Consider the following 13,186-nt stretch of genomic DNA (forward strand, 5'->3'; position numbering starts at 1 on the left):
TCATATTGAATGAAAAATACATTTCAGGTAGATTAACTTTCTGACAGTCTTTTTAACATCTTTATTTCTCAGGCTGTAGATGAGGGGATTCAGCATAGGGATGACCATGCTGTGGAACACAGTAGCTATTTTTACAAGAAACAGTGAGCTTTTGGATTTGAGCACACAGTATAGTAGAAGAACAATCCCATGGCAAACACCAATAGCTGTTAGGTGGGAGGCACAGGTGGAGAATGCTTTTCGGAAAGCCCCTTTAGTGGGAATTTTGATGATGGTGACAACTATGAAAACATAGGAGGTAATGATGATCAAGAGGCAACAAGCCTCATTAAACATAGAAATGACTAGGCATGCCATTTGGCTGAAGGAGGTGTCTGAGCAGGACACAGAAAGGAGGGCAGAGTACTCACAGCAAAAGTGATTGATGACATTAGGTCCACAATAAGAGAGCTGCAAAAGTATATATGTGAGAGTCGAGGAAAATATTCCAGCCCATATGTAAGTAACTACTACCAGGAATGAGCAGAGCTTGTGAGACATAGCAACAGTGTAAAGTAGAGGATTACAAACAGCCACAAACCTGTCATAGGCCATCACTGCTAACATGAACATCTCTGTAATCACAAATGTGCACCCAAGAAAGTATTGAATCATGCACCCTTCAAAGGAAATTGATTTGTCTTCCACAAGCAAAAGGTCTAAAAGTTTTGGGGCAATTACAGACGTGTAACAAAAATCAACAAATGATAAGTGGCTGAGAAAAAAGTACATTGGAGTATGGAGTTTTGAATTCATTCTGATGACAAAAATCATACCAAGATTTTCCAACACAGTAACTGTATACATGGTCAAGAATACAATGAACAGGGGTAATTGGAGGTCTGGAAATTCTGAAAATGCCAACAAAATAAAAGAAGACACCATGCTTCGATTTCCCTCATTCCACCTTTGGCTTCTATTAGAAAGTCCCACAGAATTCATCTTGAGCTGCAGTTTGCAGTACAGAAATAGGTATGACAGAATGCAGGCATACCTCCAAGAAGAGCCACTGCAATGCCATGCATCAAGTGTGTATTGATTTCTCTTTGATATACTTATGCTTTACCTCAATCAAGTTCCATTTTCTATTTGAACAAGTCTTTTCTTTTTTCACTGAGTCACTCATGCTCACATCTGTAAATAAGAATATACAATCATTATTAAAAAAGTTATTTACCTATAAATAGCAAGATTTCCTGAAAAGGGAAATAATGGCACATACATTGTAGAGGTAAAAAAATGGCTATGAAAATGAATTCAATAATAGTGAATTGATGTCTAGTATTATAAATTTATCTTCCCATCTATGGCTGGTGGGGCCTTGGATCCTAGAAGAGAATCTGATAATACCAATTTATTGAGCCAGTGAAATTTTTAATTGCATTGTATATATTTCCTATTCCCACTGAAAGGAAAATTTTCACACTCAGTAAAGACACTTCTTTTTGCAGCAGATGAAGATCACTGCAGAAAAAAAATGCAAAAGAAACAGATGTATAATCTTTAATATTTATTCTCAGTGGAGCACCTATATCTAAGTTTAAGACAGTGGTTCTCAACCTCTATCATGTTAATATTTTTAATATAATCCCTCATACTATAAAATTATAACCCTAAGCATAAAATTATTTTATTGCTACTTTATAATTGTAATTTTACTACAGTTATAAATCATAACATAAATATCTAATGTGCATAACATCTGATATATGACCCCCGAAGGCATTAAAATCCACAGGTTGAGAACTGCTGGTAAAGAAACAAGACAGAATGAAAAGGGTGGAGAAATATAAGAGCCAGAGGAGCCAGACTATACACCTGCTCTTAGAAAGAGCATTTTGTATGTGAAGAAGGAGCTGCAACCAATAAATCTCAACAAGATCTCAACTACGACAACCTTAGTTGACACGACAACTTGGATGGGATAATTCTCAAAAGGCTTTACTCCTAGAAGAAGAGTCACTGACAATTAATTGTTGCTGATAGAGATAGTATCCATCTTCTCCAGGGACTTACCCCCTGATAAGTTAGCCAATCCCAAGAGGTCAGTCCTAATAAGTTTTAGTATCTCAGCAGGCTCAATTTAAAAACTTGTGTACATTTATATCTAATAATTTTAATTAATGAATAAGCGACAACAGATTTGCAGGAGTGGGAGGTACACAGGAGGAACTGAAGCAATGGAAGGTACAGGGGAAATGATACAACTACAGAAATTATATATGAAGTTTTCACAAAATAATACAATTAAAAGCATTGCTTATATACATATTACATCTTAGTGATTATTCCAAAACATACATTTTATAATTATGAATACAGCTTCATCTTAAATCGAATAGGAAAGAAATAAATAAAATGGAATTCAGGATATCTTTCTTATAAAATTGTAAAACATTAATTGTGGAAAATGTGATTCAGCAGAGTCTGCCTATAGGGGTCTTAACAGTATTTCTATAATAATATTTTTGCTTGTTCATAATTTTGAAGATGATAAGTATGTGTCACTGGGAAGAAATTCACAATACTCTGTATGGTTGTGTTCCTGTTAAAATTAGGAACACATTATATTCTACATACAACTTTTCTTCTATTTTTTGATTTTCAACAAAAAGTTATCAAAAAAGATGAGAAAGGACATTTTAAACTCATTATAGAGAAAATTTGTCAAGAAGAACTCTCAATCCTTAACATATATGCTCCAAATACAAGAGCGACCATATTCATAAAACACACCCTACTAAAGCTCAAAAAATGCTTTGCACCCCACACAATAATAGAAGAAGCCCTCAACACCCCACTCTCATCAATGGACAGATCATGGAAACATTAACTGAAAAAGGACACAGTAAAACTAGCAGAGGTTATGCACCAATTGAAATTAATAGACATCTACAGAATATATCATCCTAAAACAAAAGAATACACCTTCTTCTCAGCACCTCACAGCACTTTCTCCAAATTGGACTATATAATTGGTAACAAAACAAGCCTCAATAGATATAAGAAGATTGAAATATTCCCATGCATCCTATCAGATCACCATGGTCTAAGGCTGGTCTTTAATAACAATGACAACATAAAGCACATATACACATAAAAACTAAATAATGGTCTATTAAACAATAGTATAATCAAAGAAGAAATAAAGAAAGAAATTAAATATTTTCTAGAATTGAATGAAAATGAAAACACAACATACACAAACCTATGAGATTCAAATTCAAAAAATCATCAGATTCTACTACAACAGCCTATATTCAATGAAGCACCAAAATCTGGAGGAAGTGGATAAATTCCTACACAGATATCAGATAATAAAGTTAAACAAGAATGAGGTAAACCATCTAAATTATCCCTTAACATCTAAAGTAATAGAAGTTGTCATCAAAGCCTTCCAATCAAAAAAAAAAAAAAAAAAAAAAGTACAGGTTCAGATAGAATCAGTGCAGAATTCTATCAGATATTTATTGATGACCTAATACCAATACTGTCCAAACTATTCCACAAATTAGAGTCAGATGGAATACAACCTAACTCATTTTTCCAGGCCACAATAACCCTCATTCCTAAACCACACAAAGACCCTAAGAGGAAAGAGAATTTCAGACCAATCTCACTTATGAACATTGATGGACAATACTTAACAAAATCCTTACAATCCGAATCTAAGAAAAAATCTAAACGATCATACACCATGATCAAGCAGGCTTCATCCTAGGGATTCAGGGATGTTTTAATATGCAGAAAACCAACAACTTAATCTTCCATCAACACAAACTCAAAGGAAAAAAAAAAAAAAAAAAAAAAACATGGTCATCTCTCTAGATGCTGACAAAGCATTTGACGAAATTCAGCACCCCTTCATATTAAAAGTCTTGGAAAGAACAGAAATCCAAAGCCCATACCTAAACATAATAAAAGCAATATACAGCAAACCAATAGACAACATCAAACATAATGGTGGGAAACTTGAAGCAATCCCACTAAAATCAGGTGTTCAACAAGGTTGCCCACTCCCCCTACATATTCAACATAATACTGTATGTCCTGGCCAGAGCAATTTTACAGCAAAAGGAGATCAAAGAGATACAAATTGGAAAGAAGAAATAAAAACATCACTATTTACAGATGGTGAGATAGTGTATATTGGTGATCCCAAAAGTTCCACCAGAAAACTTCTACAGCTGATAAAGAAGTTCCGCAAAGTTGCTGGATATAAAATTAACTCAAACAAATCAGTAGTCTTCCTCTACTCAAAGGAAAAACATGTGGAGAAAGAAATTATGGAAAATATACCCTTCACAATAGTAACAAAAACTGTGAAAAAACTTGGTGTGACTCTAACTAAGCAAGTGAAGGACCTGTATGACAAGAATTTCAAATTTCTAAAGAAGGAAATCATGAAAGACCTCTGAAATTGGAAAGATCTCCCATGCTCATGGATAGGAAGGATCAACACTGTAAAAATGGCCATCTTACCAAAAGCAATATACAGATTCAATGCAATCCCCATCAATATTCCAACCCAATTCTTCATAGAATTGGAAAGTGCAATGTGCAATTTCATCTGGAATAAAAAAGACCTAGATAGCCCAATCTATTCTCAACAAGAAAACATCTGCAGGAATCACTATCCCTCACCTTAAGCTATATTAGAAGTCAATTGTGCTACAAACCGCACAGTACTGTTAAAGAGATAGGCATATGTATCAATGAAATAGAATAGAATATTCAGAAACTAGTCCTCACATATATGATCACTTGATTTTTGACAAAGGAGCTTTAAATATTCAATGGAAAGCGGACAGCCACTTCAACAAATGGTATTGGTTTTACTGGCACTTAGCATGCAGAAGAATGAAAATAGACCCTTTCTTATCTCCTTGTACAAAGCTCAAGTGCAAGTGGATCATAGATCTCCACATTAAACCAGGTACAGTGAAACTATTAGAAGAGAAAGTAGGGAAAACCTTAGAACACATAGGCACAGGAGTAAATTTCCTGAACAGAACGCCAGTGGCTCATGCTCTTAGGTCAAATATCAAGAAATGGGACTTAATGAGATTCCAAAGATTCTGTAAGGCTAAGGACACAATCAAGAAAAAAAAATAGTGGCAGTCAACAGATAAGGAAAAGATATTTTCCAATCCTATATCCAAGGTATACAAAGAACTTAAGACGTTAGACACCAGAAAGTCAAACAACCCTATTAAGAAATGGAGTTCAGAGCTAAGCAAAAAGTTATAAACAGAGGAATATCAAATTTCTGAGAAACAACTAAGGATGAGCACGACATCATTAGCCATCAGGGAAATGCAAATCAAAACAACCCTGACATTCCACCTCACATCAACCAGAATGTCTAATATCAAAAATTAACATGACAGCAAATGCTGGCAAGGATGCAGAGAAAGAAGAACACTTCTCCACTGTTGGTGGGGTCGTAAATTGATACAACCACTCTGGAAATCAGTCTGGCAATTCCTCAGAAAATTGTACATACTACTACCTGATGACCCAGTTATTCCACTTTTGGGCATATACCCCAGCGTACTCCAAGATACAACAAAGACCCATGCACCACAACGTTCATAGATGCCCTGTTTATAATAGCCAGAAGCTGGAAAGAACCCAGATGTCCATCAGTAGATGAATGGATACAAAAATTGTGGTGTATTTACACAATGGAGTACTACTCATCTATCAGAAACAATGACTTCATGAAATTCTTAAGGAAATAGCTGAATCTAGAGATTATCATCCTGATTGAGAAAACCCAGTCACAAAAGAACAGACATAATATGCAGTCACTGATAATTGGATACTAATCCCAGAAAGCTCTGAACACCCTGAAACAACTCACAGACTATATTAAGTTCAAGAAAATACAATGGCCAAAAAAAAAAAAAAAAAAAAGAAAGAAAGAAAGAAAAAGAAAGAAAGAAATGAAAAGAAAATGAAAAACCATTATGCTAGATCTTTATAGATCAAGAAATCTTAGACTAATTCCAGGTTTCATCTTGTTTTACATGTACTTTATTCTCATTTTTACTAGTAAGATTTTAGTGCATACTATCAAAACTTTAAAAAACAATCAAGTACTGACAAAAATATATTCATATACTTTTATGCAAAAATTCTTAAAATCTGTACATTTATCTTTGTTTTTTTTTAAATAAAGTTGTTTAACTTAAGAAAAATAAAATTAAAAAAAATTACTGTTGTTACATCTTCTATCTCTGTGAATACTGAGCCTGGCAAAGCAAGGCCTTCTTTGTAAATAAACTTTTGTTTTTACTCATTGTGTCCTTTTATATTCAGCTGATGAAACAAGAGTGTATTATTACTATCACAGGTATAATCTAGTGAGTGAATCCATTTCATTTAGAACTTGGGTTCATATAAAACTAAAATTGAGCTAGAATTTTAAAAGTTGAGTAGAGCGGAAATGACTATATGCTTAATAATTTTGTGCTCTGTAAACTTTATTTTTGTGTTATTCAAATGCTGACTTCTCTACCCTCATATCTCTACCTCCAAACATTACATTTTAATTCTTATATTAAGAATATCTTGTCTTAAACATGTGTATATAATTCTTACCATTTATTTTCTCACTTGTCCACAATGCTAATCACCCAATGGCTGGGCAGGATAGAGAAGAAGCAGGATGTCAGCCACCCAAAGGAAGAAAAGAGAAGAGAAAGAGAGATTCATATAATGCATAAGAATTTAGAGCCACGAGTAAGAGTCCATAGAAATATCATGGAAACATTTATGGAGTCTGAAGATCCAGATCAGTAAAAATATGTGTCATAGGATGGAACTAGGAGGTAGTCAAATTGGCATAGAAAGTAAAGATAAATTACTTAATTGTTCAGCTAATGAGTTACAGTTTTAAATAACTCTTTGTTTATCTATGTGACTATTGGGAACTAGCATAAGGTAAAGAAATAAAGCTATCATATTTATTCTCTGTTTACATTTATATTAAAATATTTCATTTACACAGAACCCTGGGAGGCTTGTGTATGTAGTAAACTATAAAGCATCCTCTTTAATTTTAGTTAATATATGACATCTAGCCAGTCAAAATCTGAGTAGATTCAGAAACCCCAGTACTCTGTAATATGAGACCAGTAGGCATTTTATCTGCTATGTGGTGCCTACAATGTGGGCATAACCACTGCCTCAGTCTGGCAGGTTAGGGAGACTTAAAACACCCATGAAAGGCAGAAGCTGACTTTGAGTGACAAGCTTCATTGGCTGGAGCAGAAACACCTGCCTTGACTGTCACTGTGAGTTTTGATGAGACAGAATTAACAAGCAGCAGATTTGATTGTGCCAGAGTTAACGAACTGCAAATATGTGGAAACTTAGATTTACTGCTGTACTGTTGCTACTCTACACTACTGTTCTGGGGATGGGTTTTGTGTTGTCTCCCTTTATATACACTGTGCTGAACATTAAACTTTGAGCCTTGATCAGAACACCTGTCTTGACACCCTGCCTTTTTCATTTCTAGACCTCCTTTCAGGTGAGCCCTACTCAATGTTAAGCAATTGGCTGTCTACACCAGCTGATACATACCACTGCTGGTGGCCCAGGCAGAACTACTTTGAAACTCTGGATTAAGCAAAGACCTTTCAGTAAACCCTGGAACTAGACCAAAGGGCCCAGTTCTTCCCAATCTGAAGAAACACATTCTGTCTTCTTCCCACTTTTGTTTTCAGTCAGAACTACTTCACTCACCTTCATCTAAATCCAGACAGTCCAACAGACCATAAACAAAAAATGTGATCTCTACACCCAAATTGGCCCTACCAATATGGTTCCACCAAGTCCCTATGCTTCTTCTATTCCCGCTCTAGTTTTAAGGTTTAAAAAAACCAGCACACCCCAACTTCTAACAATACCAGCCAAGAAACACACACACACACACACACACACACACACACACAAACACACACACACACACACACACACACACACACACACACACACACGAGGAGGAGAAGGACCTGCCTGTTAGAGCAAACTACCAAAAGTCATACCATGGCAGAACAGCCCCAACAACAAGCTACAAATAGAATGAATGAGACCTTGCTGCTAAAAGTTTGAACAAAAAATCAAAAAAGAAAAAAAAAGGAAACAAAGAAAAACAACAAAACAAAACACACACACACACACACACACACACACACACACACACACACACACACCTGAAACATTAAATGCAAAAATTTTCATGCTTTCTTGATTATTTACTGTTCTCCCTAATAAGAAGACCTGAAATAATGTCCATGCTTTTTAACCCAAAATTGACCAAAATTTTTTCAATTCCTTTTAAAAATTTAAGCTTCAAAAATTATTTAATCTGCATTTACAGGTCAAACCAACTAAGCTAATAATGATTATTTAATTATTAAATAACAACTAGTTTCTTTTTATAGACAAGCTATTTCTGCCTATCCCATATACATAATTAATATAATATTTTCTTCCTCAGTTAGCTAAAGTATATAAATTCCCAACTCTTTCCTCTTCCTTCCTTAATACAACACATATAACTCTCCACTTATATTATTCCTTCCTGGACTAAAATTCCTCAAATAACCTTGCCACAAACACCACAAAACTATACCTCCAACATGCTCCCAATCAAACTATTACAGGCTTACTATGTACATCACCAACCTTCTACAAATATCCCCATGCTGAGATTCTGCTCTCTCGTTATAATTATTCTACAGGTTTATCTCTACTAAAGGGAGAGAGAAATGGTGCTGCTGTCTTAGGCCAGACAGAGACTGATCAGTCATGCCCTAGGACCTGCCTGGGGCCACCAATATGCCTTTGTCTAGATTCATCATCTAACTGAAGACTTTTGAGACAAACAGACACTGAGATACACATATGAAAACTTTGAGACCCTCCAGTGACAGATAAACTCTTTTATCATAGCCCAAAGGCTATTGAACTTGGGGAAACTTGCATAAAATAAGAAAAATGTGATATCTATGTAGATAAATCAGATGATATTTAAAACCAGGGTGAATACTCTCACTAACTCTGTATATATGTACTCTCAATTTCGATCCACTGAACAATTGAGTGGCTCAATAATAGCCCTCACCCTTCATTAACCCTCTGGCTTATGTTGTATTTTATTTTAATGCTTACAGACCTCTCCACCCAAAATCTCCACTACAAATAACATGAGGTAATCACTGCAATGACACCTCCTCTTTAAAAAAGAAAAAAAGAAAAGGAGGACTTTTGGTTCAAGTCACCATAACTATGTCACCAGACATAGACTGGGGAGGTTAAACAGATTCAAAATTCCCAGTACTTCATATCTGAAACTAGTAGGCATTTCATCTGCTCCTGAACCAGTTCCTTCCCTGGAGCATGTGGCCATAACTATTTAAAGATTATGACGACTTGTCACAGTATAGAATTCTCCATGACAATGAGATTTCAAGATGGGTCTACCCAAGGGTTTAGCCAATAACCTTCTCTTCCCATTCCTTTCTGCAAATGGTATTTAATCTCTGGCCCTCCCTGAGTAAGTAGTATATACATATCTCCCTTGATGAACAATGAATAAACAGTTTATACAAACTAGGACTGTCTCTTTCATAATATATATATATATATATATATATATATATATATATATATATATATATATATTATTAATCCATGGTGGAAGGCCTTTGTCATACAGAGCAGCCACCTAAGTCTTCAGTAAAAGGCCCCTCTGCCCTCTGGAAAAGAACACTCACACCTTAGCTAAGACATGTTTCCTTCCTTCCTGACTCTATCACAGAAGTATCGAAACTCCTTCCTCCTCAGCCTCAGTCTGCATTGCAACTCAGCTGAGCTGGAACCCTCATTTAAGCTATATTATGCCACTCCTACATCCAGATGATGGAGAGAATGGAGTGTGTTTTAGTTTCTTGTATTTTCTCTGCCTAAGTTTTGGTGTTCACACACACTGCCAGTGAGACAGAATGAAAAAACACAGATTATTACATCAGGGTGATATTCTCTAGGTCCATCCAAATGTCTAGAAAACACATATATTTGTTTTTAATAACTCAGTAGTATTTCACTGTGCAAATGTATCACATTTTCTTTACCCACTCCTTAGTTGTAAAACATATAGGATACTTACAGTTTCTCAGTTTTACAATAAATATGCTATAAAAATAGCTGAAACAGCATATTTGTGGAATGGTAGAGTTCCTTTGATTATATGAGTCTTGAGGTAGAGCTAGTCCCAGTTTTCTGAGAAACTGCAGAGTTGATTTCCAAACTGGTTGTACAATCATGAGAAGTGAAAGGGGAGAAGAAAATGTATGGAAGAGGTATATGTGAATGGTGATCAGTTGAGAAGGGCAAGTGGGTACTGGAAATGAGAAAGGAATTCAGTGGGGTGCATCTCTGAGACTAGTTGAAGACCTGGGATAGGGAAGTTAGCCTAACTGAGAATATGGGGACTGAAGTGGCCACTTCCTATAGCCAGCTAGAACTTCCAGTGAAAGGAGAGGGAGATCAAAACATCTACAAAAATTCAACCCAAAATTTGTCCTGCCTACAAGATGTACAGGGATAAAGATGAAGTTGAGACTCAAGGAATAGCCAACCAATGACTCTCCCAAAATGAGACCCATTTAACTGGAGAGATCCAACTCCTGACATTATTAATGATTCTGTGTTATGCTTGCTTGCAGACAGTAAACAATATATCTCCTGGAGAGCTTTATCTATCACCAGATGGAAAGAGATATAGATACTTATAGCTGAATGTCAGGCAGAGATTGAAGAGTATTGTGCAAGTGTGTAGAATAGAATTGAATATGCTGAAGAGTCAAGGTTACCAGGAGAAAACCTATAGAGTCAACTAACATGGGAACAGAGAATGAACCACCAACTAAAGAGAATTCAGGATCTAGACTTAGCTCCTTCCATTTGTAAGAGGTGAACAGCTCACTCTCTAAGTGAGTTTTCTACCAATTGAACAGGTGGCTGTCTCTGTTGGAAACCACTGGATCCTTCCTCTACCTGGATTAATAGGCTGTACTTCATGCAAGATGTCTCAGGGTTAGGTGGTACCTTATGACTGGGTTTTCCTTTCACTGAGGGGTAGTATTTATTAGCGTGGGACTGAGAGCTGTGGAGGCATTGGGGACTGTGATTGGAATGTAACATGAATAAAAAATGATGAAAAGAAACTGTCAATACAGAAATATATTGGTCATTTTATATATCTTCCAAATGAAGGGAATAATGGGTCTTGATCTTCGACTTATGTATAATTATTACATAACAAAATATAAATTGTATTTTCAATATCACTGAGAAAAAAATTACCATTCCTTTTGATATTTTTGTCAATTATATAATGCTATATGTAAATACTATTGTAAACAAATAGAAAACATTCTTGATATTGGCATTGTTATAATACCCTTTATTTTACTTAGTATATCATGTTGACACTCAAAAGTGACTGTTGCACTTAGAAGCTAATACTTTCAATGCATGCTTGCTGTTTAAATCAAGGCAGTATTTTATACTGTAAAACAAGACATGATATAAAACAACATTAAGATGAAATTATAACCATAATTTATCAACACTATTGATTCAAAAATAATTTCAGGACTTCAGTTTATATAATATAGGAACAATCAACTTTGTTTATAGTATTTATTGATCAAAAGTCAAAATAAAGCATGAGATGACTAGAAAGTGTTGAGTATGTAATTTTCCTTTTTTTATTTTTATTTTTTTAACTTTTATTTAAAAAAACAAAGATAAAAAAAAATTTAAACATTTTTGCATAAATGTATACAAATACAATTGCGTTAGAGCTTGGCTTTTTTTTTTCTTTTTTTTTTTTTTTTTTTAAGGTTTGATACTCTGCATTAAGGTCTTACTAGTTACAATGACAATGTCAAGATGGCAATTTTTAAAATGTTGATCCTTCCAATCCATGAGCAAGGGAGATATTTCCATTTTCTGAGATCTTCCTCAATTTCCTACTTTAGAGGTTTGAAGTTCTTGTCATACAGGTCTTTCACTTGCTTAGTTAGAGTCACACCAAGGTATTTCATAGTTTTTGTGACTATTGTGAAGGGTATTTTTACCCTAATTTTTTTTTCCACATGTTTGTCCTTTGAATATAGGAAGGCTACTGATTTGTTTGAGTTAATTTTGTATCCAGCCACTTTGCTGAACTTGTTTATCAGCTGTAGGAGTTCTCTGGTGGAATTTGTGGGGTCACTTAGTACACTATCATGTCAACTGCAAATAGTGATGTTTTTACTTCTTCCTTTCTGATTTTTATCCCCTTGATCTCCTTTTTCTGTCTAATTGCTCCAGCCAGTACTTCCAGTACTATGTTGAATAGGTAGGGGGAGAGTGGGCAGCCTTGTCAAGTCCCTGATTTTAGTGGGATTGCCTCAAGTTTCCCACCATTAAGTTTGATGTTGGCTCTTGGTTTGTTGTATATTGGTTTTATTATGTTTAGGTATGGACCTTGGATTCCTGTTTTTTCCAGGACTTTTAACATGAAGTGGTGTTGAATTTTGTCAAATGCTTTCTCATCATCTAGTGAGATGACCATGTGATTTGTTCTTTGAGTTTGTTTATATGGTAAATTACATTGATGGATTTTCTTATATTAAACCATCCCTGCATCCCAGGGATGAAGCCTACTTGGTCCTGGTGAATGATTGTTTTGATGTGTTCTTGGATTTGGTTTGCAAGCCTTTGGTTGAGTATGTTTGCATCAATGTCCATAAGTGAGATTGGTCTGAAGTTCTCTTTCCTTGTAGGGTCTTCGTATGGTTTAGGAACTCAGGTTATTGTACCCTCAAAAATGTGTTAGGTGTTATTCCTTCTAGATCCTACTACAAAAGCCTATACTCCACAAAGTTTGAAAATCTGGAGGAAATGGATGAATTCCTAGACAGATACAAGATCCTAAAGTTAAACCAGGAACAGGTAAACCATCTAAATAACCCCATAACACCTAAAGAAATATAAGAAGTCATCAAATGCCTCCCAGCCAAAAAAAGCCCAGGTCCAGACGGGTTCAGTTCAGAATTTTATCAGACATTTATTGCAGACA

The 13,186-nt window shown here is 35.2% G+C and overlaps 1 protein-coding gene across 1 annotated transcript; it reads right to left on the reverse strand.

Annotated features, from left to right (window-relative positions):
• Positions 1–981, reverse strand: LOC308428956 (olfactory receptor 1165-like; the record flags this gene model as incomplete). The annotated part of the gene is made up of 1 exon (XM_080927597.1): positions 1–981. One exon carries the CDS (start codon positions 979–981, stop codon positions 1–3), a length of 981 nt encoding a protein of 326 aa, XP_080783723.1.
• Positions 982–13,186: the final 12,205 nt, after the last annotated feature.

Source organism: Micromys minutus, assembly GCF_963924665.1.
Source record: "Micromys minutus genome assembly, chromosome: 13".
NCBI classification, from domain to species: Eukaryota; Metazoa; Chordata; class Mammalia; order Rodentia; family Muridae; genus Micromys; species Micromys minutus.